Raw genomic sequence first — 27,422 nt, 5'->3', positions numbered from 1 at the left:
ACATGTAAAAAAAAAAGAAAGAAAGAATACATGCTAGATAGAGAGAGGTATGCAAACGCAAGGAAATAACAAGAGGAAAGAAGAGAAGGATAAACAGAAGAAAAACAGACAACATTTTTAATGAAAAGCAGGAGTGAGTGAGCACTATTTTTAGCCAAGAACCTCTGGCCCTTTGTGTCCACACGTGTGTCCTGAATAACAACAAAGCGTTTAGAGACTTTGTCCTCACCAGCCGGATTGCATTGTGATGAGCTTCTTGCTTACACCAACTGAGAATGATTATTATGTGGAAAATTACATTTATTAATGTACTGGAACATCTGTACAGCAACATTCAACATCTTAGCATTAATAAATGATAGTAGTTACAAAACAAAGATCTTGACCACTTACTGTAAAAGCAAAAGAACGACTTTCAAAAGATTACTTTCATCCAGCGCTTGTTGAAAAGAAGGGAGACCGGATGAAATGCATACAAATTACCTGCTCTCTGTTAGGCTGTTCCGGAGGAGTTTAATAAACCACAACACCGTGTTATTAAACACTATGACCATCCACTGGCCTTGAGTCAAATCCTGTGCACTGCACACATTTAGCAAAGCCACACAGTGTGTAGCAGATGCACAAAAGCATACAAATGAACAGGCCCTAAAGAAATCCAACAGTATCGTGATTTTCTAGATCCGCCTGCAGTAACTGCAATGAGTCAAATGTAATGAGTCAAGTCACTTAAGGCAGGGGTTGTTAAACTAGCATCGGGGAACACCAAGGGGGCCACAAAGGGATAAGCAGAAAAGTTCAAAGAAAATTAGATACAAAAGAAAAGAAACAAAACCAAAATAAATAAATAAAAATAAAATACAGAATCCGGTGGTCAGTGGATGAGTAAAAAACAAAATAAAACAAAATGAAACAAAACAAAACCAAAATAAATCAATAAAATAAAATACAGCATCCAGTGGTCAGCAGAAAAGTTCAGAACAAAACTAAATGAAATAAAACTAAAAAACTAAAAACAAAACAAAACAAAACAAAACAAATTAAATTAAATTAAATTAAATTAAATTAAATTAAATTAAATTAAATTAAATTAAATTAAATTAAATTAAATTAAATAAAACATCCAGTGGCCAGCGGAAAAGTTCAAAACAAAACAAAAAAACACTAAATTAAACACAGCATCCGGCGGTCAGCGGAAAAGTTCAGAACAAAACTAAATGAAATAAAACAAAAAAAAACAAAAAACAAAAAAAAACAAAACAAAACAATTTAAATTAAATAAAACATCCAGTGGCCAGCGGAAAAGTTCAAAACAAAACAAAACAAAACAAAACAAAAAACCACTTAATTAAACACAGCATCCGGTGGTCAGCGGAAAAGTTCAAAATGAAACGAAACGAAACAAAATAAAATGTAAAATTTTCATCTTTAATTTCACTGTGCAACTGGTCAGATATCTGGATAAAAAATACATAGGTTTAAGTGTCTCTTCAAGTTTATACATCATTGGTATACATCATTACTAAGTAATTTCACAATGCCAAAAAAAAACCTAATGGTCCAAAATATTTTAGCTAATTTAATTTAATTTTACTTTCCTATAATTTGGGGGTTAAATATAACCCAGGCATATTCTTGATTCAGACTTTTTCAAATGCACTTTCTGTTCTCTTTATTAAACAAATAAAGTTCTGTTCAAATTTATTCAACTTTGACTATAATCGTCCCCTTGGAATTATAAGGTTCTATCTGACATTTTTGTCAAAATTTAGTTATTCACATATTCTTATTCTGTGACCACTTCTTTACATTATGTGATGTTGTTTTTTAAGTTGTGTACATTTTGGAACTTTTTATTTAGAAAATAAAAAGGTTCTTTCTACACAGTCGAATGCAAAAACTTTAAAACTCAATATCTCAAAACTGCTCAGAAGGGGACGTTAATTGTTAAAAGCCAGAGTAAAGCATGCCTGCTGTTTCTCAACAAAGGTGTCAGAGAGACTGAGCAAAAAAGTCCAGAAAAGACTGGCAGTTAGCGGATGCTCCAGCAGCCCCAAATCGATAGAAGGGGGGCAAGGTAAGATGATGAGATTTCCTCAGGTTACTCAGGGATCCTCATCACAGAACAAGCTGTATCAATGCAGACAGGCAGGGCTTGGAGGACATTTACATTACTGTGGACTATAGACTGTGGAACCTGGAAGAAAGTTTAGGTCTGTGGAGAAACTATAGAACAATCAATTGAAGCAATAAGCGCCCCCTCGCCTCTTTCCTCCGCTGTCTGTTTCTTTTTCCCTTTCTCTTGCTCTCGCCAGCTTACTCTCTGGAGGCCTGTGTGTGATGTATGTGGCAGCGTTCATTGTAATGTTGAGAGAGGTACCCTCAAAGCAACCTAACCGATAATGAAACACTCCGCTAGCGTTTCCTCCCCTGGAAGACACCATATGTGCAAGTGGTTTCCATTCTAAATGTTATCTTCGCTATTATGGTAGCAGGCACAGAAAAATAATACATAAGATTTGAAATACGGCATGCAACGGTGGAAAAGTCATGTGTTCCCTCAGAACATGAGCCAACACCTTAGACAAATTCCAGCGACCTAAAAGAGCTTTGACTAGAGACAAAGAAGTCAAATTAAAATGCTGAAAATTTGAATGTGCAAATTTTCAAAACGGAAGAAAAAAGAGCCACCCGAGAAAGAAAGAAACGGCATAATTAGATGTGAAAAGACAATTAATGCAACTTGTAAGATTTACAGATCACGTGTGCACTTGATGTTTCCAGTATTTAAGATTGAAGGATTGCTTCTTCCTGCATTGTATTAGTTTATTCAATTTGTGCATTTTTTTTAATAATAGGACATACAGATATTGGACTGGCACTAAACTATGACAATAAACAGGCACTGGTAAAACATTTACCAATCAATATACATTTTGATGAAAAAACAAACAAACAAACCAAAAAGTTTAATAGACGGCACATTTTTGAATGTCCGTCAATGGAGAAGGATGTTTTTGGTCCAAATGGTGTAGGTATGGCTTCTAAAGGCATTGCAAATGAGTAAAACATTGACTGACCAATTGGTTTTCATAAGACACAAAAATCCACACATTGGCACATTGAAGCTGGACTAGCAGAGCAGCACTTCAGTTACTTTGCAACAGTTTTGTCTCAAACCAACATTTAAGCTGATGCTGACTTTTATCTTCGCTTTGAAATTATTAGAGACTCTCATAACCTTAGATTGAAAGGTGCACAGAGAAATCAACTGTGAATTTAATTAATCCAAACCCCAGTCAGCAGTGCAATAACGTGCTAACGGCTCTGCACACTCAAGTGGCAGTGAGTCACTTCATCTCCTGCGTGACAACTCAGATTTTCTTCATGTTTAACTGCCAAAACAGGTAGAGTCCATCATAGGCGGAATCTGAGAAAACAGTGACACATACAGGAAATGGCAGAGAGAGAAAAAGAAATATGAGAGCTCAAACTCAAAAGAAAAGACAGTGAGATGATGGAAAAGCCAGATTGTTCCAAAGGAAAAGATAAAAGGCTAAAATTAAGGAAAGAGGGAGGAGAGATGGATCAAAGTACGAGGAAGGAAATGATAAAGAACAAGGATAATGGATACAGACTAGAAATGTCAATGCGATTGCCTTTTGTTTTATATCATCTTCACTTTGCCTTTAATGCTTTAAAATACAATAAAATCATTGAACAGTCAGAGCTTGGTACACATAGGAGCTGTAGTGCTCATGATGTCCATGAGCAGGTTTTGTTCTAGCCTGTATCTTACCTGATCCCACACCAATACCTTCTACCTCTCAATATATTCCTGTCACTGACTCGACACTGTACTTACCAATAAAAGCCTTTATAAAAACAGTCCCTCCAGGATTTCGCGATTTTTGTGTGTGATTTTTGCAATCAAAATGACTGATTTTGTGGTGGTCATTTCCAGAAATTTGTGAAAAAATCTGCGATTTTTATATTTTATAATTAGGACATCACATTTACCATAATAGTATTATGTCAGATGCACAATAGTCATACATGACACAAATCACAAACAAAATGCATAAAGCTTGTTTATTTTGGTCTAATCAAATTCTCATCAAATTAGCTTTTAAAACAACCTATGGGCAATTTTTCTACCTGACCTATGTAAATATTAACAGCTGGTGTAGTAATTTATACTGTAGAACTGTGTGTAAATCCTGAGTTGAGGGGTCCTGCAGTAGGCAACCAGTTACTTATAGTGCAGCGTTTTGCATGGTGTCCCCACTGCGTATAGCTACGCAATACGAAGTGACCGTTCGAAAGGGAACTACTCAGTTACTATCGTAACCTCAGTTCCCTGAGAGTAGGGAACGAGTATTGCGTAGCCGGCCACACTATAGTAACCTGGCAAGTTGTCGCTTCAGTCGTTAAACCTGCTAAAGTGGCGTTTTTCGGGGACTAATATCATAGACAGTAAAAGAATAATATAGGCTAAGGCCGCGCCCCCTTGGCGGGCTCTGACGTGTAATGGCGTGATGCTAGCTCATTGGCGCACACGTCAGAGGCGCCCGCGCTATTGGATGTGCAGTTGCCGCAGCACAGCCAATGAGTGAGCCAGACACTCACTGTGCTAGCTGTGCAGCTGCAAAATGCGTTTTACATTATAGGCTTCAGTAAATCGAGGAAAAGGAGTTTCCCCTTTTCCCGCAACATCTGTATCCACGTAAAAATGCATTGAAACTTTAATTAAACTAGAGATATTTCAATTGGGTGATTATAATTTAATGTTTTGTGAGGTCTTTTTCATTTTTGTGATTATTTTGCGGTTAAATTAGGAATTATGCAGGATCGCAAAAAAATGCGACATTTTGTTGATTTTGCGTTGTATTCAGCGATCGCGGAATCGGGAAAAACTGGAGGGACTGTAAAAAGCCCATAAACATTATCTAAAAAAAAGAATTGAACAACATTTTATTTTTTTAATGGTTTTTGATACTTACACCACTGGTCAAAGTTTGGAATAATTAATTTTTGAATGTTTTTGAAAGAAGTCTCTTATGCTCACTTAAGGCCAAAGTATAGTGTACGCGTACTGTACGTGCACCGCATACATTTTTTTTGCAGTAATTAGTTTATCCAAAAGGTGGCAACCATGCCCTGGTGCGTCGATTCACAAGGTAGTCAAAGAAAAACTACACAAACAGAACATACCAGAACATGCAAGCTACAGCGACAATGGAGGCCTACATAGACGAGAGATTGTGCGAAGAGGTTAGAAAGTAGCTATGTAAATATCCATGCTAGAGTTGTACAAATGAGGGTTCATTTGTACAACTCTAGCATGAAGGAATACGAATATATTTCCATGGGTTGCAACTCGTGGCGAGAGATTGCTCAAAACTGCGCATGCGTCGAACGCCTGAGTATGTGTACGAGTCAAATGAAGTATAGATGTGTTTGACCGTACGCGTAAAAAAAAGAAGATGTATACTCTCTGCTTAAGGCTGTATTTATTTCACCAAAAATACAATAAAAACTGAAATATTGTGATTTTGTGATTTATTTCAATTAAAAATAACTGTTTTCTATTTTAATAAAAAAATTTAAATGTAATTTATTCCTGTGAAGGCAAAGTTGACTTTTCAGCAGCTAATACTCCAGTCTTCAGTGTCACATGAACGTAATGTGCTGATTTGGTGCTCAAGAGTTTTTGCTGCTTGATATTTTTGTGAGCGTAAGATTGGGATTTTATGAGGAGTAGAATAGGGTTCATCTGCAGGGAATGAACTAATAAAATATATGCCTTGAATGCAATGTAAATCGCTTTTTTCACAATAAAAAAAGGTGTCTGCCCAATGCATAAATGTCAAATGTAAATGTAAATATAGAATATAATAGAATCTTGTATTGCCACATACTGTAGCTGAACTGGTGGAAGGTACAGCTGTACAACGTGCATGAGACAATGTATGAATGTGCAATACTATATATTCCATATATATATATATATATATAAATAATACTACGTTATATATGCTACAGAAATATGGACAACTGCGTATAAAGATTGTTAAAAGCAAATGTAAAAACTAAATAATCATAACACTGTGCATAGTCTATCAAAACTCATGTCTTCTGTTGTTGACACTATAGCCAATTATGCAAATATCAAGATGAAAATACAACCTACACCACATTAAACACAGGTTCACTTGCAGCAAGGATAAGGTGAATCATTGGCTGCCGAGAGCATAAAACCACTGAGATTCAAGAGGCATTTGGAAAGCAAACTACTTAACCAATAAGATAAACAAATTTGGTGTTGAAACAACATATGGCATCCCATGTAGAATCTGTGTTTTGAAGCAAAACCGGTTGAGAACGGCAGTTAATGCAAATCAAGGCTCGTGATCTCAGCATGTAGCTAGAAAAAAATTTATTAGCAGCAGCGATGGCAGTGAGATCAGATGGAGAGGGCAGAATGAAAAACATGAATGAAGAATAGAGTGAATAGAGGAAGGGAGTGCAGGTGAATGGAGACTTCGGTTTCATATAAGAGCTTTAATATGTGAGAAAAAAGGACTGAATGTCTCGGTGGAGGTGATAAGAAAGAAAAGGAAGGGAGGGATGCACAACAGGCTGAACAACCTGATACATGCGTGTTCAAGACGAGCTGGCCAATGAGCTTGCGAGTATACGCCTCATTTTCTAAATGCTGAGGGGGAAAAAAACTGTATGTTATATAACGATTGCTAAAGCATTCGGAAATGAGAACATCATATGCAGCATACACTGGTAAAGCCTATGGAGAATACTTGTGCCTATGCAAAGAACAAATCTTATTTATTTGATTACTTTGAATGAATAAATCGCTTTGGTGCATTGAAAATGAACCAAGTTGCTTTAAATCGCTCCCTGTTGTGGTTAACCTACAGGTCACTTTTTCAACCACTTCACAAGATGAATGTGATTGAGTACTATAGTCCTAATTGCCTGCTGGAAGAAGACTTATACAATCTAAATGACACCTTAGGGACTAATAGCTCTCATATAGCAATCTAAACATTACTTAAATGCATGTGTGTCTGTAAGTGTATATCATATATTAAACCTCTATTCATGTTTTAATAAGAGTGTAAGTCTATCTATAACAGCAATGCTTAATTAAAACCATTTATGATATTTCACGGTTGGATTTCACAGACCAATAAATAAATACATTTTAATTTTACATATAATTACTAGCCTGGTTGACACCAGACCCTTCTTAGTCGAAACTGAGAGTGGGTCTGGGGAAGGTTCATTCACAGCCCATTTCCAAAGGGGCGTCACCAACGGACGTCGCTCAAATGCCTCTGGGAGCAAATGGATAGACCTAAAACCAATCAGAGCGATCGTCATCGTGTAAAGCCCGCCTCAACGTTTGTGATTGGTGCCTCGATTTGGAAAAATTAGAAATGGGCTTGAATGGGCTCTTGGCCAGACGGACTTGCAGAGCAAATCTCAAATTTGCCGGAAGTTCGTCAGGGTTTTCCCAGGCTATATAATTACACTTGTCATGAAACATCCAGATAAAGGTTTAACATAATAATTTACATTTAATTACATTTAAACTTCCCTTTTCGACTGACATCGCCAAGCCTACTTAATTTGATAATATGAAGACAATTTTTCACAATCTAGATCCTGTTTCACTCATAAAAACATCACATCACGGAAGTTAAGTAGTTTGCAAACACACCTTGACTTTAAGAACATCCACCAAAGACGACGAAAGCTTTGCTTAATGATTATCACTTTGGATCAAGCTGCCACAAATCTATTCAAATAAACAAATGTCTGTTTGCCTCCTGAGGGCTACAACAACAGATGAGACTTAATTGACTGACATGCCTATCTGATTGTCTCTCTGTTAAGAAGCAAACACTCATGTATAGATATTGAAGTATTCTGGCTGGCTGACATTCTCGTCAATATGGCATGGATCCTTTATGTTGTCAGACCTTCAAGCTGACAGCACTAGTAGGGCACTTGCTGACATCTATGACCCTTATTGGCATTCATTACACACAATCCAAAACAATTCAGCTCAGTTCAAACAAACAGATCAGTACTATCAATGAAACAGGTCTATACCCACTTTCACAATGATTAAGGGCAAGGGAACATAATTGAAGAAGAAATGTTGAAGATTCTGCACCAGGTAACAAATCGAATTTGCATATTTGTGACATTGTGACAATACAAATGGTCAGATGTTCCCAAATCCCCAAAGCATACATACAATGTCAATTTAATGCATTTTCATTAATGCAGCCACTCTAGCTACTGAATTAATGATAGCAATATGCAAATACGGAATCCATAAGAAACTCATAAGCTGATCATTTATGGCAGACATCTTCACCTCACAGCAACTGATTGCCAGCCAACAATTTTCCCCTCTCAAGCTGCATGTTTCCCAACTTATTGATGATCTCACCACTCTAAATCCACTCCACTCCGCTGTCAATCCCTCAAGTCTCCTGCTTAGCTCCCATAGAGAAAGAAATAGAAGCCTCACTCTTGCTCTGCCCACTCCTCTCCAGTGGACAAGTATGGCTAGTCAGAGGATAATCATCATGGCAATTGAATAAATAAAACATCATTTTTAAACCCTATGTTTTTCTGAATTCCAGATAGAAATTTGTTGAAAGTAGGGCTGTGTATTGGCAAGGAGCTCACGATACGATACATATCACGATACATGTGTCACGATACAATATATCACGATATATTGCGATACGATACATATTGCGATATACTGCGATAACGTTTTTTTTAAAACAAAAATATAAAAAATAATAGAGGTGAAAATACAACTTGCTGTGTATCACCTGAGGTATTCTGGTATGTGTAGCACACATATAGATAACTCAGCAGAAAAATAATAACTTCGATTCCAATTTTTTTCAAAAGCTATTTGCATTGCACAGTGTCACTGAACAGTGAACACACTGAAATGTATGAAGTGCATATTGTGTTACTGAACACTTAAAATGTAGATGCCACAATTTATAAAACTGAAATAGTCAATAAATAGTCAACTGAAATATAACAATATAATTGATCTGCCTGCATTAAAGGTATAGTGGAGGATTTTCCCGAATTTTAGAAAAGAACCGCCCTCTCCACTTTTTGAAAAATGCACATGCATTTGAAACTCACCGAGTGGTCAGGGGTGTTCACTGATATGCTCACACAAAAATCGCTGCAAAAGATGCTTTCCAACAGGTGTTTTACCATTCGTTGTAAAACTGTGGATCTATTTTTCCAAACGTCTCACACCCGTACATTCTTCCGTTGAGAGCTTGAATAATAGACACTCCAGCCCAGTTGGTGGCGATAATGCAAAAACTACGATAAAACCTGTTGGAAAGCATCTTTTGCAGCGATTTTTGTGTGAGCATATCAGTGAACACCCCTGACCACTCGGGGAGTTTCACGTCTTTGTAAACGAAAGTTTAATGCGTTTTATGAAGGATTGTTCCAGTGCACCTATACACCCATTCTAGAGGTTTTGGGGAAAGCGAAAGAAACCTAAAATTCTCGGGACAGCAGCATGTGTCCAAATTTTAATCTTAACCGTTCTATTTCATCAGAAACGATCTGTAAACAGGGCTTTAAGTGTAAAATACCGAACTTGTCCTTTAAGTGATAGCCTAACGCAAGTTGGTTGTTTCCTGAACATTTTTGTGTGGCCTAGCAAAGCTTACAAACGGCATTTGTTTCATCTTGTTCATTACTCCCTGACTTATTTTAAAAACAAAAGTACACCCACACGTTGGCTCTGCAAGCTGGAGGCGCTCTTAAATTTTCCGCCATGCTCGCTCCCACATACTTCTGAGACATTGGCCATGTGAATGTACGTATGGGCAATGTAGACAGCGAGTCAGCGATCTACAGAAACTGAGGAGGTTGTTTGACACTGGGATTTGATGAAATGCTAACGTCATTTTAAATCAGTTTAAAACATGATTATTTTTTTTAAGTATCGATACTACTAGAGGTTGGAATATCGATACACTAGCGTGAAAAAAAATTAAATAAATCGCGATAGTTAGCTGTATCGATATTTTTGCACAGCCCTATTCGAAAGATTCATTGAATTTTCATAGACTTAAAACAGGTCAACAGGGATGTGCAAAACTACATATAGTCAACTGCCTGAACAACTAGTTGGCGCTTAACAGCAAGATGCTGGAATGTGTACATAAAATAACAATTAAAAAAAAAAAACACAGACTTAATCCCAGAACATTCAGCCCTTCAATTTGATAACTGACAAATATACAACAAATATATAGGGTAAATCTACAATATATTTTACTGCACAGCAGTGTCTTTGTCAAATGAACCTGAGATGGATCATGCAAAATAACGAGAACATCGCTCACAGCAAACAATTTGAAGACTGGCAGTCAGGGCCTGAAGTTAACTTTTTTGACCACCAGCCACTGTGGCAGGTCCACTGTGGCACTGTTTTTGGCCTCATAAAAGGTGAAAAAAAAGGAATTGCACAAACATTTGTTCTTTAACTTGTAACAAGAATACACATTTAAGTGCTGTCAAGTTATTAACGAGATCCATACAAGTAATAATAACTCTTAGAATACAGATATAGACCTAGTGCAGCTCGTATGTAAACAAATCACACGCGGCTGTGTTGATGGCTGGGCAGCTGTTAGTTACAGCGTTCAGGAACCGTTAAGCAGAACTAAATTAATATTGTTATTACTGGTAAAGTTACCGGGTAGGCAACCGGACATTTGGACACAACATCTGTGCAACTGTCATTGTACTGTAGCCTATGTCAGCGTTGCATTCTCATCTCATCTCACCAACAGTTTAATACAACTCACACATTCAAACGTAGTCAGAGAAGGGCCTCATCTTTCTCTCCGATCACATAACGTTACGTTCCGAAACACTCAAACTGCGCTGCTTTCACAGATGCTTTCTTTACTCCAGTAATGTGCCGCCACATTTTTAGCTAAAATCCAACGAAACATACAACTTCGTTTGAATGTCAAAGAACAACAGTTGCCCTTTAGTTTCTGTTGCTATGTCCGACAAGCTACACCGCGCTCACGCCAAACCATGATCTCACGCAATGAAAAACACATCGCGCAGCAGAGAGGACAATGACAACACACTGAGAGACAAGACAGTGGTTACTGTTGATATTATACAAAGTCTCAACGTTAAAATTTTGTCATTTTTAAAGAAATTTAGACAATACCGTTTTGTGGCTCTGTAATGTATCTTGACAGATCGCTGTGGTGCCTCAAGTTAAAGCTGCTCGTGAACCTATCATCTCTTCCTTCTAGTTAATTTATAGCATCAAATAAACATGAATGAACATAAGAAGGAATGTAGTTTTAACTGCGGAAAGATGTCAGTAGGTTTACTCATTACACTCCGTTTTTTCAAGTTCAAATCCTCCAACGTTGAACTCTCCTGACTGCTTTGTCGGACAAAAAAAAGGCGGATTCGGCGGATTATGATTGGCCAGATCGCCTGTCAATCAAACTCCCCGCGAAGGGTCGATTCTCATGGTAGATTGACAGTGTTACCCGCCAATTGCAGAATTCACCCGCATTTGGCGTGTGGTCGGGTGTTAATTTCAGGCCCTGCTGGCAGTAATTGTCTTGAACTTTATTGAAGGCGCTAGACTAGCGCTAGGTGCTAGGAAAAGTGCTGCTGTAATGGCTGTAGTGGCAGGGCTTTCAATTTAATTTACAACTTCTCAGAGAGAGTTAACTGTCATCAGGGAATCAATGCATTTGGCGGAACCCTCTGCAAAAAGTTGCATATCTAAAGTCATCCCCTTTAAAGCACAGCTGCTAAAATATTAAAGCTAAGTCAATTTTGCTAATTGACTAATCAAATTTATCGGCTTGTCGACCATCCTAACCCATTAGCAAGAGTATGACATAGACTAATTTGAGCAAATTGTGCTTCAATCCGTCACAGCAAAATAAATATAAATATCTACTTTGACAAAGTTCTATTTCTATACTGCAAAAAACATGACTTTTGGATGCATAAATATTGCATAAAAAATATGTATAACCTACCGTTTAAAAGTTTGGGGTCAGTAAGAATTATTATTATTTTTACTTTTACATTTATTAATCAAAAAGTTCTGAAAGAAAATATATATATATGACGGTTTGCACCGTAATATTAAGCAGCACAACCGTTTTCAACATTGATATTAAGAAATGTTTCTACCAAATCAGCATAATCAAATGATTTCTGAAGGATCATGTGACATGATCATGAGACTGGGAGTAACGGCTGGTGAAAATTCAGGCAACCTTGGTGAGTGTAAGAGACATCTTTCAAAAATGTAAAAACATCTTACTTTGAACGGTATATTGTATATGTATTTTTGAAAGCATAAATACTGTATTAAAAAATATGTATACATATACACACATATCATGTTTGGATCTGAGACGGGAGTTGCATCAAACAAATGCGTGCACACACACTCACAAACAGTAGGCTACATAGAACAGTCAAAAGAACATGCTTAGAGCCAGATTTACTAACAGCTTACGTCAGCGCAAACCCTCTTTTGGCGTTAAAAAACTACTTTCAGAATTTACTAAAGACACGCAGTGAATATTTTTTTATTTTTGCACCTGACCTTATTGCATATGCATTTGTTGGAGTTTCCCTTTCAGACGCAAAATTTATGGGAGGAGAGTATTTAAACAAATCATGCAAAGTGATTTACTAAGGTTTACACCAGTCAATTGCGCCATTATTTACCGCCCCAAAAAAGCATGCCTCAAACCAGACGCTAATTGGTATATTGTATTGATCATTATGGAAATGATCCGGCTGTGTCTGTGTTCTTTAATTTGGCCGTCGTCAGAAAATCATGCTCAGAACTTTCCACTCCCATCTAGGCTTTTTTGTAATTGCGCTCTCACGCTAATTTGCCCTGTTTGGTAAATCTGGCCTAAAATGTGATGATAAGAGAAGATGGCACCTCCGCTTAAGTGTCAGTCACGCAACATGGTTTTGAGTCTAAAAATTCATCCGGAAGACAATTCCTCATTTCCATCTCATTCCCCACTACAACCCCCACCAACAGCACATATGTTACCACCAAACCACGCTGACGTAACAGCCGGAAGACAGGCGTACGCAGAGCGTTAAGATAGCACATGATGAGTCATAAGTCTGTCACCGATGGCAACTCCACTTCACCAATGAAGGATGTACATTCCTTAAATCAAGAAGAAGGGATTAGAAAAGACAAGCCATTCAACACTCGATTGAGTCAATCCTGTTTTCTCATACTGCATATAGAGGCCCTTTGCAGGGGTTGGCTGAGATACTGTAGAAGTCACTCAACATAGGGTGTACAGCGGGATAAAAAAAAGAGGCATGCTGGTCTGGATATGAATTATGCATGAGAAGAAGGCAGAAGTGGAGATGGTCATGTTGGAACAGATTGGTGTCTCCATCAGTGAAGAGAGATTTTTTTTACATTATATTTTATATTATATTCAGGAGCAGTTTGTGTGACTGAGCATCTTCAACACAGTGTGATAGCTGGAAACTCTAAAGATCCTTCAGCTTCCTTTAATGCGAGAAATTTATGCTGCCCTTGAGCTATAAACAATAGCTGAAGAAGTGTCTTACTGGAGTACTACAAAATGCATGTGTGTACACGTTTACATTTATGAGCATATACGTTTGCCTGGATGAGTGACTCAGTTTTTAGCAATGTGTGCTTCTCAAATGCTGTGTGCTTGTGGAAGCCCTTGACAGCTATTATATACACTCACATATTCCTTAAATGACTCTGAACAGACTCTGTACTTCAACACTACATGTTCCTTGAGCTTTTTAGACAATAGGAATGTAAATGAGATTTTAGAAATGTCAGAAATGTGACTATTAAAATGATTCAAATTAAAACTATTAAAATAAAGAAAATGCTGATGTCACTGTATGCATACAGGTGGCCTATTGTGTTAAAAAAATAATACTACACTTACTAATATTACATTTACTAATAGAATTTCACAGAGGTCCACTCACTTTAACATTTCTGAACTCGCCATTGGCTTGAACAGTCAAATACACACAAAATGCCAGTCTTTGCGAGTATCTTTGTAGTCGTTTATATCTTAAATGAATGTAAACAGTTGAGAAAAAACACGTGTAACAGTATATTAGATCCATGCATTTGATCTTAAAGTAACAGCAGCCTAATAAACCTGATGCTGTCTGTGTCATTAATATTAATCAACAACAAAAGAGAGAAAATCTCTCGCTGCTCTTGACAATAGGGCTGCTAGATTAATCGCAATTAACCCTAAGTCGCGTTTAAACCGATCTGTCTTGGTGCGATTATGAAATCGATTTAGGCATAATGAGGAAGGTTATTGCCAGACAAATTCATCGGATTAAGAGAGGAGCTACTAAAATGCCATTACAAAAGCAGCAAACAGGTATTTGAAGCTGCTGGTGCCTCTGGAGTCCCGAGAACCTCAAGGTGTAGGATCCTCCAGAGGCCTGCAGTTGTGCATAAACCTACTATTCGACCACCCCTAACCAATGCTCACAAGCAGAAACAGTTGCAGCGGGCCCAGAAATACATGAAGACTAATTTTCAAACAGTCTTGTTTACTGATGAGTGCCGTGCAACCCTGGATGGTCCAGATGGACGGAGTAGTGGATGGTTGGTGGATGGCCACCATGTCCCAACAAGGCTGCGACATCAGCAAGGAGGTGGAGGAGTCATGTTTTGGGCCGGAATCATTGGGAGAGAGCTGGTAGGCCTCTTTAGGGTCCCTGAAGGTGTGAAAATGACCTCTGCAAAGTATATAGAGTTTCTGACTGACCACTTTCTTCCATGGTACAAAAAGAAGAACCGTGCCTTCCATAGCAAAATCATCTTCATGCATGACAATGCACCATCTCATGCTGCAAACAGTACCTCTGTGTCATTGGCTGCTATGGGTATAAAAGGAGAGAAACTCATGGTGTGGCCCCCATCCTCCCCTGACCTCAACCCTATTGAGAACCTTTGGAGCATCCTCAAGCAAAAGATCTATGAGGGTGGGAGGCAGTTCGCATCAAAACAGCAGCTCTGGGAGGCTATTCTGACATCCTATTTTCAAAGAAATTCAAGCAGAAACTCTCCATGAACTCACAAGTTCAATGGATGCAAGAATTGTGAAGGTGATATCAAAGAAGGAGTCCTATGTTAACATGTAATTTGCCCTGTTAAGATGTGTTTGGTTGAAATAACTTTTGATTTCAGTAAATATGACCTCCTAATGCTGCAAATTCAACAAATGACCATTTTCAGTTCTTTAAAACCTATACAATGTTTTCAAACTCTGTTGTGCATAATAATTTGGAACAGAGCATTTTTATTTTTGAAAAAAATACTGTTTTCGTTGGGTGGTTTGTTCAATGAAATTCGACTTATACCCTATCGGTTGGTGACTTGAAAATTAAGCTGACTGTCATTTGCAAAATCAGTGTAAAATATAATTTGCATAATAATTTGCAATGCGGTGTAAACTAATGTGAAAGTATGCTCTGCTCATCCAGCACGAGTTGCCGTCGCAATCAGTGCAGCACGAATCGCAGTTCACTGATCGCGTGACGATGGCAGAGGATTTGTTGCGCAACATAGACTAAACGTCTGAAATGTCTTATCTTGTGGAATGCGCTCAGCACCGCTGCTCCCTATACACATAACGCGCGATCACGAATTTGAATTTGAAAGTGAAAGTAAAACACAAGCCCCCTGATGCGCATTGCGCACAAATTAGGCTGCATACATACAATAGTCTGTCTCCCAATACCCATCTCTGGACTGTTTATTTGCGGCTATGGTCTCTGTTTGCACTAAAGTGGTTCAATATTGAGAGAGTACTGTAACGTCTTAAGGACAACAGACAAGGGAGGCTCCGTTTCTGAACTTATAATCGGAACACAAGAACAACTGTAGAGACAAACGCACCAGCCTCGTTTCTCTCTACCCGGCTTTTTCCCTATAACTGCCGGTGCAAAATAAAACAGAAATTTCACAACAATTATATAGAGTCTGTGTGCTAACTTTGATTATGGTTGCACTTGCACTTATTGTTTGCACTTAATAAGACTAAGAGAAAACTGTTATTTATTTTTGTTATTTATACTGTTTTTATTTCTCTGTTCAATTTATGTAAAGGAGTTCAGTTAGGAGGTCACACACAGCCTCAATCAGAAGTTCTGAAAGCTCTTAAATGTACATTAAGGTGAGACTAAGAGACTAATGTGAAATCATACAGGAGAAAAGCCAGTCAGTAAAAACATTTTACAGTGCACTGTAAAACTTTACTGTAAATTTACAGCGAATTTCCTACAGAATTGTACTGTATTTCCATAATACAGTATTTGGCTGTATATTTTACAGAACAGCTGTAAATATACAGCACATTTCTGTTTTCAACCCGATAAATTCGTAATACAGTATCATACTGTAAAAGCACTGCATTGTGGGATTGATTTCTTTCGCGCTCAATTCAGTTCAAATGTGACGCGAGCAGACAGTAGCTACTACAGGCAAACTTGATTTGTCAGCGGGATTCAACTGAACAGAATAATCATTCCTGTTATCAAGATAAACAGTGTCTGCGAATCTGTGAGCAATTTTTAAGCTTTTGTGAGCTTCGGTTCGTGTTTCAAACATTAGTTGCCTGTGACGCAGCAGAAAATGGGAGACATTAACTTTACATGAAGACGGATGGAAGAATTTGTCATCTGAATAACCTGCGCCTGTGACGATTAGTGGGATTTAGAGTTTGAGAAGATGGAAAATTGTTCAACTGAGTGATACGGTAAGCCAATATATATATATTTTTTTTTGCGTTCGCATTTCTAACATACGTTGATTTCACGAATGCTTATTTGGTTTGATTTTTCGAACGCGGTTTTCTGCCGCGGCCGCGCAAACAATTAACTCTGTTCCACCTGTTTACCAAGTAACGTTAACGTTAACTTCGATATTTCACATAATAGGCAACATATACCATGTTATTTGCATGACCTGCTTTTGATATATATATTTTTCGTTTCAGGCTTTGTAATCTGATGACGGTCCAGTGCTAATGTAAGTACTTTTAAGTAGTGTTACAGTTATAGTCTATGTGGTAAAAAAAAAAAAAAATGCTATCAAATGCTGTCAGTTCTGTGATCGTGCTTTTGAATCGTTGTCATAATTTTGCTAGCACAAGAAAATCCATGTTCCTAATGCTGTTTTCAAATGTAGTATTCCTGATTGCCATGCCATGGTCCTACAACTAACAATTCAAAGAGAAGTTAGACGGTGTTATCCTTCAAGCAGATAAGTAGAGATTATTCAACAAATCTCATTAATCTGTAATATTTTTTATGTTTTGGTTCTGTTGATCATGGCTGTGCTGTCCTTTTTAAAAATTGTTTCAGGAATTTGCATCGCTGATGTCCAGCAATCTACACTTGCCAGAGAGTCCACGCCTTATTTCCTGGTATGTAAACATTGGGTAGTTTAAACCTAACATGAAAAGCCATCATTTACTCACAACACTGCAAAATATATTTTTCTTAATTAGTGTTTTTTTCTTGTTTCCAGTCCAGATATATAAAATTCTTACATGAAGAAGCATTTAATAGACAAGTAAAAATTGTCTTGTTTTCTGAAAGAATATGTCAAAATTTAGTGAGTTTATGCTTAAAACAAGCAAAATAATATGGCAGTGCGTTTTAACGTTCTAACCCTAATCAATTTACATTTTTAGGTGAAAATTTTAATTTATAGAACTATGAATAGATAGACAACAAAATCGAACCACAGTGGAACCCACAATAGTTATTTTAATTATTAATATTATTTATTAATTCATTGTATTATTATTTTTTCAATTACAGGTCAATCTCTAAGCAACCAGTGCTGGACATTACGTTTGGAAGGTCAAGGTGTGTGTGGAAAGGATCACAGCCTAACTTCATCATGGCCTGGCAGCACTGTTTGCCTCCTCCTATAACTTCAGCTTGCAGTACCAGAAAGAGGCAGCACCTTGAGTTTGTTCAGAGGTTAGTCATTAGCATATTTGCCATTCATATAAATATTAGACTGAATTGTGACTTGTCTTGACAGTATTTATTATGTTGACTACTGGTATGAACAATATGGCCCTGGTTTCCATACTGGGCTTAGCTTAAGGCAGGTCTAGGCCTTAATAAAATTAGGGTATTTAAGCAGCTTTTATAAAAATGTCTAAAAAAAAAAAAAAAAAACATTACTGGTGTGCATCTTGAGACAAAACAGTGACAGTCACATATTTCAGATATGTCAGTGCAAGTTGTTTTCAGTTGAAGGATTAGTGAAAATTCTGTCATTAATTACTCACCCTCATGTCGTTCCAAACCTGTAAGACCTTCATTCATCTTCAGAACACAAATGAAGATATTTTTGATGAAATCTGAGAGGTTTCTGAACCAGCCATAGACAGAAACATCTTTGTAACTTTCAAGGCCCAGAAAGCTAGTAAAAACATTGTTTAAATAATCCATGTAACTACAGTGGTGCAACCTTAATATTATGAAGCGATGAGAATACCTTTTGTGCACAAAAAAACCCAAAATAACGACATTATTCAACAATCTCTACTCTTTCACGTCATTCTCCTACGCTGTTGACGTAGTGTAAACAGTGTCAAGTCACCTTCATTTATATAGCGCTTTTAACAATATAGATTGTTTCAAAGCAGCTTTACAGTGATAATAGGAAATTACAGTAACATAGATTGTTTTGGCTTTACAGCAGCTCTAGAATAAAGTTATTAGATCGACTATTTTTGACTGTCAAAATGCAGGCGGACACAGTTTCCGTGAGTTGTTCAAAATCTTTCTTTTTAGTAAACTCTGTGTACACAAACAATGTTCTCAATGCTGGAGTTCATGTGTAGAGTCTCTGGTGATACTGAGAGCACAGTTTCATGTTGTGTCGAGCCTTATTAGTGTTTTAAAAAATAGCGATTTTTGATGCTATCATAGTTGTGCCACAAGCACTCCCATTCAAAAGGCAATTTGACCGAAAACGAAAATACGGTCAAACTTAAGTGGCGTTTCCATCCTAATTATGCTTTTAAACGAAGGTTTGCCTCGGGTAGATTAACAAAAAGACCCTAGGTTGCATTTTGGCAAGAGTTATCCTTTAATACACTCCGGCCCACTCATCCTCACAAAACAGTGTTGGAGAATGACATGTAAAAGAAGAGATTATTCAACAATGTCGTTATTTTGGGGTTATTTTGCACACAAAAAGTATTCTCGTCACTTCATAATATTAAGGTTGAACCACTGTAGTTATATGTACTATTTACCAATGTTTTTACCACCTTTCTTGGCTTTGACAGTTGCAATGACATTGATGTCAATGGAGGGACAGAAACCGCCCAGATTTCATCAAAAATATATTAATTTGTGTTCCGAAGATGAACGGAAGTCTTAAGGATGAGCAATTTTCATTTTTGGGTGCAAACATGCATTTTAGTCTGGTAAATGTCATGTTTAACATTATCATGTAGTCATGTATGCAATAAACATTGCAAGGCTTGCAATTAAAGTTAAATTATTTCTGTCACAAAGGTTTGGGCTGGATTATGGCAATGTGTGCTCTATAAACAGAGTCTATGGCTGCCTTTCCACTGATACTCTGATGGGACCTGATGAGGGGATGATATTAAAAGTTGTAGAATAAAACTTTAAATCTGGCAACCCCACTTCCAAAAGTTTAGTTAGTTGACAGTGCACATGTAAACAGACACATTGAGTTGATGTATTTTAACCAGGGCAGAAAAAATATCAGTTATTGATCACAACATCCAACATTGCATTTTTTTCATGTTGTTCAGTTTTATCCAAACAGTTTAGTCGTTAAAACCGATATCTGGTTTTTATTTACACATCTTTTGTGCTGTCTCTCTTTGTCAAAATATATAAACTCAGTCCATAATATTTCATTGTTTTTTTTTCCTTTCTTTTCTGCCTTTTAGACGATTTCCTGACATCAATCCTGAACGTGGATCAAAAACAAAGAAAGGACAAGTAACTTCAAAGAAAACTGGCCAAGTTGTGCAAAAAAAGAACACTGTAAGCCTACAGGTGTCCTCACTTCTGCGAAAACTTGAAGACTTTGAATGGGATTTCGTTTGCACTTGTATGGACTTCAAAACAGAAACAGCAATTCACTGCCATTATAAAGCTTGGAAGAGCCAGGACATTTTTTAATAGAACTCCGATTGTATTCGTCTGAAAGAAGAATGTCATGTAGATCTAGGATGACTTGAGGGTGAGTAAATCATGGGCTAATTTAAATTTTTGGGTGAATTATCCCTTTAATTAAGTGCTAAGTGTTACCTGTTTGTTGTTAAGTGTTAAAATTGCATTTTATGTTTAAAATAAATTCAGCCAACATGTTCACAGAAGGCAATTTTCTGATCTTTGCTTTTAACCAAAATAAATGTTTTAAAACCCAGAAAATGTTGTTTTCTTTTTCATAGTGTGACTACTATACAATTTATTGCTGTAGACAAGTTTAATATTGTAAAATTATGTGGTATATACTGTATTTGGTAATTACAGTGGAGTACTGTAAATGCTGTTTACTGTACTAGTGCTGTAAAAATACAGTATGTGGCTGGCAACCCAGCTGCCAGTATTTTACTGTAAATTTACAGTACAACGTTTTACAGTACAATACTGTAAATGCTGTTTACAGTACTAGTTCTGTAAAAATACAGTATGTGGCTGGCAACCCAGCTGCCAGTATTTTACTGTAAATTTACAGTGAAAAGTTTTACAGTGTGCTTGTAAATTGTTTTGTTTCAATGCATTTGATAATTCATACTCATAAAGTAGACCTGAAATGATGCGTTAGAAGATTATTAGTTAAAACATTGCAAAATGCACCTGCATACTATTTTTCCAGTCATGAATTTTGTCATTGAGGATTTCTGAAAATTTTGGCAAAAATCTCATCTCTTCTCGTTCTCGTTCTCGTGAACCCAGTCTCATGTCTCGTCTCGTCTCGTGAAATAAGTGTCTCGTCACACCCTACTATGCAGTGTTTCTAGTGCTCTAGTTTTTCAGGTAGGTTCATTTCATTTGTATCTTTGTTTTATTGTAATTTTTTTGTCCTATTGCCTGCAATAGATTTCTTTGTTCTTTTTTTTAAATCATTTACTGTTTACTTGTCTTCAGTAAGCTTGAGTTTTTTTTACTTATGTTAGTTAGGCTAATATTACTCATATCGTAATATGAGATTCTGATCATATCGCTGCCCCCTACCCTGTTGAATAAAAGAATTATTCATTTCTTTCAAAAGAATAAAAAAAATCGTAAACTGTGCCCAAACTTTTGACCTGTAATTTAGCTACACAAAGATATAATTTGTCTATTCTCAGCTGTTTACCTTCAACTGTACTTATGGTTGGTCAACAGACATACAAAATCAGTGTTTTTAGTTGTCACAGCTACACTTTAGCAATGCAATACAGTGTGAAACAGCAGATGCATGTAGAAGTGTGTGGCTAACAAGCCAAAGGCAGTACTTCAGGGACATGTGACTCATCTATTTCTCCAACACCTCTGGATGCTATATAACAGACACTAGGTACACTTCCTGATTTAGTATTCTGTCTCCCCCTCTCTCTGTCTTTGCATCTGTCTCTTTCTCATTCTGTCTGTCTCTTCCTCACAGTAAGAACAGAGTAGGACAACTCAAGAATGTACAGGTCTATGCAACAAAACAGAAAGGGAGATAAAACGGCCATCATCTACACAGGATCTTTATTGCATTATTTATTTCACCATTGTGTTCGATGTTGAACAAAGGGGACGTGCATGAAGATGTACGATGGTAAAAACTTTAAGATGCTGAATAAATTAAAGAGTGTCCATGCTAAAGAAGTGTTAATGCTTTCATCAAGTCACATTAAAATTATAATCAATTGCAAGAATTGCAAGTATTGAAAGAAGTCCCACAAGGCTCAGGTTTAGGTCCTATGACATTTACTACTTTATAATGTTGTCAGGTCATGCTGTGCACTGTATTGCAAATATATTTAATGGTATTCACATTTAAAAAGTGTTTTGAAAGCTTATTCAAATTCGATTTTTAATCTGGGAACAAACTGCTGGCACCTTGCTAGATAATATTCTACACTTCAAACTAAATGTAGACAACTAATGATAATTTAACATCAGCTGAGGAATTAATCAAGTAGACAACTGAGAATTACATTTATAGAGTTCAACAGCACTACAATTGTGATTTATTCACATGGAACAGTAGCTGCAATTTTTTCATGATTACTGGTGGCCACTTTTGGTCACTTTATAATTTAACATTTCCAAGCCAATTTTACACCAAATTCCTCGTTATATTTCCCACTGTTCCCAAAGAGATGCAAACTCATGGGTGGGCAACCAAGCGTGCAAATTCCATCTGTTCATACTGAATTGGAACAAAATTATGCACCATACTCCTGCAGTAACACAATATATTTTATATTATCAGTGAGTGTTTTTTTTACTGGTGTTTTATTTACTTCTGTGTTTATGTAAGTGTACTATTTTTATCCTGTAATATTTATAATTTTTTATGGAGCACATGGCAACAGTGGACCATTGGTGATAAATAAATAATGAGCAAATAAGTACATCATGTCAGAAAGTGGTTCACATACTACTTAAAATCGCTTTCTGTTCTTGACATGCCAAATGTCACATTAGAATCATTCATTTAATATTTAATTTAATTTTAAAATCACCATCATATGAAGGACTAAAAATGAAGAGAAAGAAAAATAAATAAATAAAAGTAGAAATAAATAAATAAATGCATTTTTAGTCCTTCATACCATCAAACCAAATTTTTATTTATAAATCATTTAACTGTGCACAAGTAAATGTGTGCACATAAATAAACTACAGTTACTCCCAAGATCGAACATTTTCAAGAACTTTTGGGAAACAGTCCGTAATTCTACGGCGATTCATATATGGCCGTTTTTGCAATGCACTTATGGTTGTGATGCTTTCGGGAAAAGCGTCCCTGTTCTGCCTAGGGTCCTTCATAAATCTATTCAGCTATTTGAGATCTGTAAGAAAAGCCTGTGATAAGGGGCTGGCCAGTAGTTATTAGTTCTGAATTGGGTGAGTTAATGTCTTCTGATGTGAAGGAAAGAGCCACAGTATCTCTGACTGCAGAGTACCTTTTCTCCCTGCACCTCCACGGCACAGCACACCTAATAGGACTGAAGCAGCATGGAGGAAATGTGAAAATCAACTGAAGGGTGAAGGAAATGAATTGAAAGAAGGAAGAAAAAAATTGAGTCCTGCAAGAGGATGTCTCTGATAGATGAATGATTCACTGTCTCCAAACTATATCTGACTGTCATGTTCTGACAACATATTTCAGCCGCACCTGAGGGAACAGATTGAAATTGAACATGCTCAGGAGAGACAGGAGGGCAAGCTGGTACAGGACATAGGAAATACTAGTTGTGTTTGCACAGGACAGGAGTTTGGGTCTTGGGTCAAGGTTTGGCTGGTTAGCACGGCCTTGTTAGCCCCTGCCAGTAGATGTCATAGCTACACTAATATGGCAGCAAACAGCATCTTTCTACACAAATCTTGATCCATAGATGTTGAATCGATTCATTGAAACAAAACTAACAAAGTTTAGATCAGAGATGCTTTTGACACTTAAAAAAAAAAATCATGCAAAAAAAATAAATAAATTATCACAATGTTAATTATTTTTATTTCACTATGCAAAATCATCACAAATATATCATGAATATTCAGTATATCGCCCATTCCTAATGTCGACCTAGAAACTTGAATGATGAATTCATCTCAGGGAAGCACTCAGATGCCTCATTTAAGCAGGCTACTAATTAATGACACAACGACTGACCATGATGGAAACTGTAATTTGCCACACAAGTCTTTAAATGATGTGATAATGGCTTTGTGAAAAATTCATGTTTCTTTTCTGAGACTCCACAGGGCGAGTGGTAACATTAGGGGCTCTCAGCCACAATGATAGACTTCAGTTCCCAATCAGCAACACAAATGACTTTGGCTGTGATGAGCAAATTACCAATCATCAGAAAGATGGAGAGTAAGAAAGGTCGAAAAAGTTTCAATGTCCGGCTCAACGTTTTTTTCTTCTTTTTCATCCCTGTTGCTTCACAAGAAAATGCCCTCCAGTGTCATAGTCACAAGGGGAAGTTGTCACAAAGGCAAAAGTTGTGAAAACTTTTCTCCGAACCTCAACTTTAATATCTTCACATTTTTATATAACGATTGGTGACACGACTTAACACAATAAAACCATTCTGCTATACATTAAAACAAGGGTCAGCTATATAATGAAGGTTGATTTTAAGGTTGAATTGTATTAGCAGCACAAGGGTATTTTAATGTTGTAAACACTTGTTAGCCAAAATAATGTTTACACACTGCTGTGAAGCCAATAAATAGCCTGCCGTTAAATTAATATGCTATTTAATAAATCATTCCCATTGTAACAATTGGGCACGTTGTTACAAAAGGCCAGTGTGTGGTAGACAAACTCTTCTTTTTTTCTGGGCAATAACAGTTGAAATGCAGCTTTTTGTAGCCAAGATTTTCGTCTACACAGAAACTGGCTTTTCAAACAAGTCAAGTCAAGTCAAGTCAAGTATATTTGTATAGCGCTTTTCACAATACAGATTGTATCAAAGCAGCTTCACAGTAAATACAATTACATTACATTAATTGTATTGTAAATACATTACATTAATTGTAAATACATTTAATTACATTAAAATAATACAACAAGGTTTGTTTCTAGTGGAATTTATTGATAAAATCAAATTAGATATCCCCAGAATATCCCCAACTGAGCAAGCCAAAGGCAACAGTGGCAAGGAACCGAAAAACTCCATCAAGTGACCTACTGGTGTCCTAAAACTCCATCAGGTGACCCAATGGAGAAAAAAAAACCTTGGGAGAACCCAGGCTCAGTCGGGGGCCAGTTCTCCTCTGGCGTTTATTAACTAGAGGCCGGATTGTAATTTGAACTGTAAGATTAAAAATATTATATGAATGCCTGGCTGAAGAGATGCGACTTTAATCTAGTTTTAAACTGGGAGAGCGAGTCTGAGCAACGAACACTATCAGGAAGACTATTCCAGAGTTTTGGAGCTAAATGTGAAAATGCTCTCCCTCCTTTGGTGGTTCTGGATATCCTAGGTATGACCAAAAGCCTTGAATTAAGTGATCTTAAAGAGCGCGATGGATTATAGGGCGATAGAAGATCCGTTAAATAGACTGGAGCTAAGCCGTTTAGGGCTTTATAAGTAAGTAGCAATACCTTGTAATTAATACGGAACTTTATAGGTAACCAATGTAGTGATGATAAAATCGGTGTTATATGATCATAAACAACTAGCTCATACATTCTTTTCCCCAAAACTGTGCTCAGAACAAAGCTCATCATACTAGTTTTGTTCAAAAGTCAATAACTTTCATAAAGCAACCAAAAGCAATCCAAATAATTATTCGAAAGTCCTACCTTTCTGTAAACCAGCATGTTTGGCGAGTCGTCCGTCTCTCCGTTGCTATTTGGATGGAGGCTGTTGTTCTTCGCCATGGTTCAAAAACTCTGCAGAACAGCTACTCCAGTGGATATACACCTGATAGAGAGAAACAAGGCACACAACAAACAATGATACACCTAAATCTTGAATGATATGATACAAAAAAAACAAAAAATGATTAAAGTATTTATGATAGTGCAACAATGCAGGACTAAAGATCAGTTGACAATGTCTTGGTGATAATCCCCACCTGATTGTGTCAATTCTGATGCTTTACCAACGATGTTACCCAAGCTGCACGGCTATCATTTGGATTGCAATTATATTTGGATATCTTAAAACCATTTGTTAGAGGATTTTTCACTCTCAAGGTTAAAATGAACAGATTATACGTAAACGCTAAAATAAAAAACACTGATGACAGCAGGTCACAGATCAAACACACTTCTCAGTTTTGCAGGAACGGTGGGACAGCCAATTATGTGCAAACACTGTTCCACCTCGCGCTGCATCCGTATGTCATGCATGTGAAGGCTTAACGGTGTGTCTTATCTTGCTTCAGACCGCCAGAAAATGGAGCAGGGAGCTAATTTTCGTGTAACCAAAAACGCACAGTCTTGCACAGACACTCGATTCTTTCAGAACCACAGACAGCTCCTCAGGCGGAACTGCAGACCCTTGCACGAGTCCTCAGAAACCTGGCATCACCAACAAAATGCACAACACAATCACAAAAGCATCACTTATGTTCACTCTCACCTCAAACACGCCCCGTCTCCCCTGATATATGGATCCGCGATCCCAGAGTGGAGCAAGCTCGTGCAGTTCGTCAGCTATCAGACGTATCATTTATTGGAAATATTAGTGATCCTTTGCTTGATGCTGACGCGTTATCGCGCGCAGGGTTTCTGCTGAAGGACGGGGCACGCACGCGCCAGCGACAAGGGCACGCGCATCCAACCTTGAACCAATCCTGGAGCCTACACAAAAAGAGGAGGGAGTGCTTTTCTTTGAGGGATTTGGCATTTGTGTTTTGTAAATAATTCATAATATTTAAATAGCCCATTAAATAACATAATAAAGGCTAGCGATAATATTCCTAATAAATTGTTATGTTGCTTCGTTATTAAATTAAGAGACATAAACTTTCAATTATTCTATTAAACACTGGTAATCTGTAGGGAAAATCTGTTGGAGAGTGAGAATGTCTGTATGGAAATGACTGTCTGTCTCCAGGTGGCATTACCTGAAACTGACAAGGCATTTAATCACAAACGCAAACTGAGACTCTTGCCCAAAATGTGTATTAAAAAAAAAAAAAAAAAATGCACTATTAAAAAAAATAGGGCTGAGACTGAAAACATTCTCTGACCCTGAAAGTGGAACCCTGAGCATTCTGGTTCTTTTCATTTGGACTTCAGTAAACAAAAAATGTGCAAAATATTAATACGTGTGTAATGTGCACTAGAGATTTTTAAGGAGCTATAGGTTCATCCTGACCTGAAATATTTTTGAAAATTAAAAATGGCCAAGCGTCCTACACTGAACCTCTTGAGATGGAATGACCCTAAGAATGAGCCCCTCGCCATTATTGTTCTCTATGACAGGGTAAAAGGCCCCTTGAATGTAATTTTCTCCTAACACTACATTGCAACAAGGCCACTACAGTATTTTACACCTAGTAGCCTAACACAACACAATGTTGCAATGGATGTGCAA

The 27,422-nt window shown here is 37.1% G+C and overlaps 1 protein-coding gene and 1 long non-coding RNA gene across 5 annotated transcripts in view; one reads left to right on the top strand and one right to left on the bottom strand.

Moving 5' to 3' along the window:
• Positions 1-27,422, bottom strand: part of rgs7a (regulator of G protein signaling 7a) — a 63,521-nt gene that overhangs the window by 33,618 nt on the left and 2,481 nt on the right. For all 4 annotated transcript variants that reach the window (XM_084393353.1, XM_084393352.1, XM_084393354.1 and 1 more), the window contains 2 exons: positions 26,463-26,683; positions 25,679-25,799 (listed from right to left, as the gene is read on the bottom strand). In XM_084393353.1, coding sequence (XP_084249479.1) covers positions 25,679-25,756 — 78 coding nt within the window. In that variant the 5' untranslated portion in view covers positions 25,757-25,799; positions 26,463-26,683. The remainder of the gene's footprint in view (positions 1-25,678; positions 25,800-26,462; positions 26,684-27,422) is intronic.
• On the top strand, positions 16,512-20,537 carry LOC311280873. Its single transcript, XR_014625744.1, has 5 exons — positions 16,512-16,907; positions 17,148-17,179; positions 17,339-17,576; positions 17,977-18,141; positions 20,106-20,537. It is a non-coding gene; the product is annotated as an uncharacterized lncRNA (long non-coding RNA).

The sequence above is a fragment of the Rutilus rutilus genome, assembly GCF_951802725.1.
Source record: "Rutilus rutilus genome assembly, chromosome: 21".
NCBI classification, from domain to species: domain Eukaryota; kingdom Metazoa; phylum Chordata; class Actinopteri; order Cypriniformes; family Leuciscidae; genus Rutilus; species Rutilus rutilus.
Note: the sequence above shows the minus strand (reverse complement) of the source record. Positions and strands in the feature narration are given on the sequence as shown.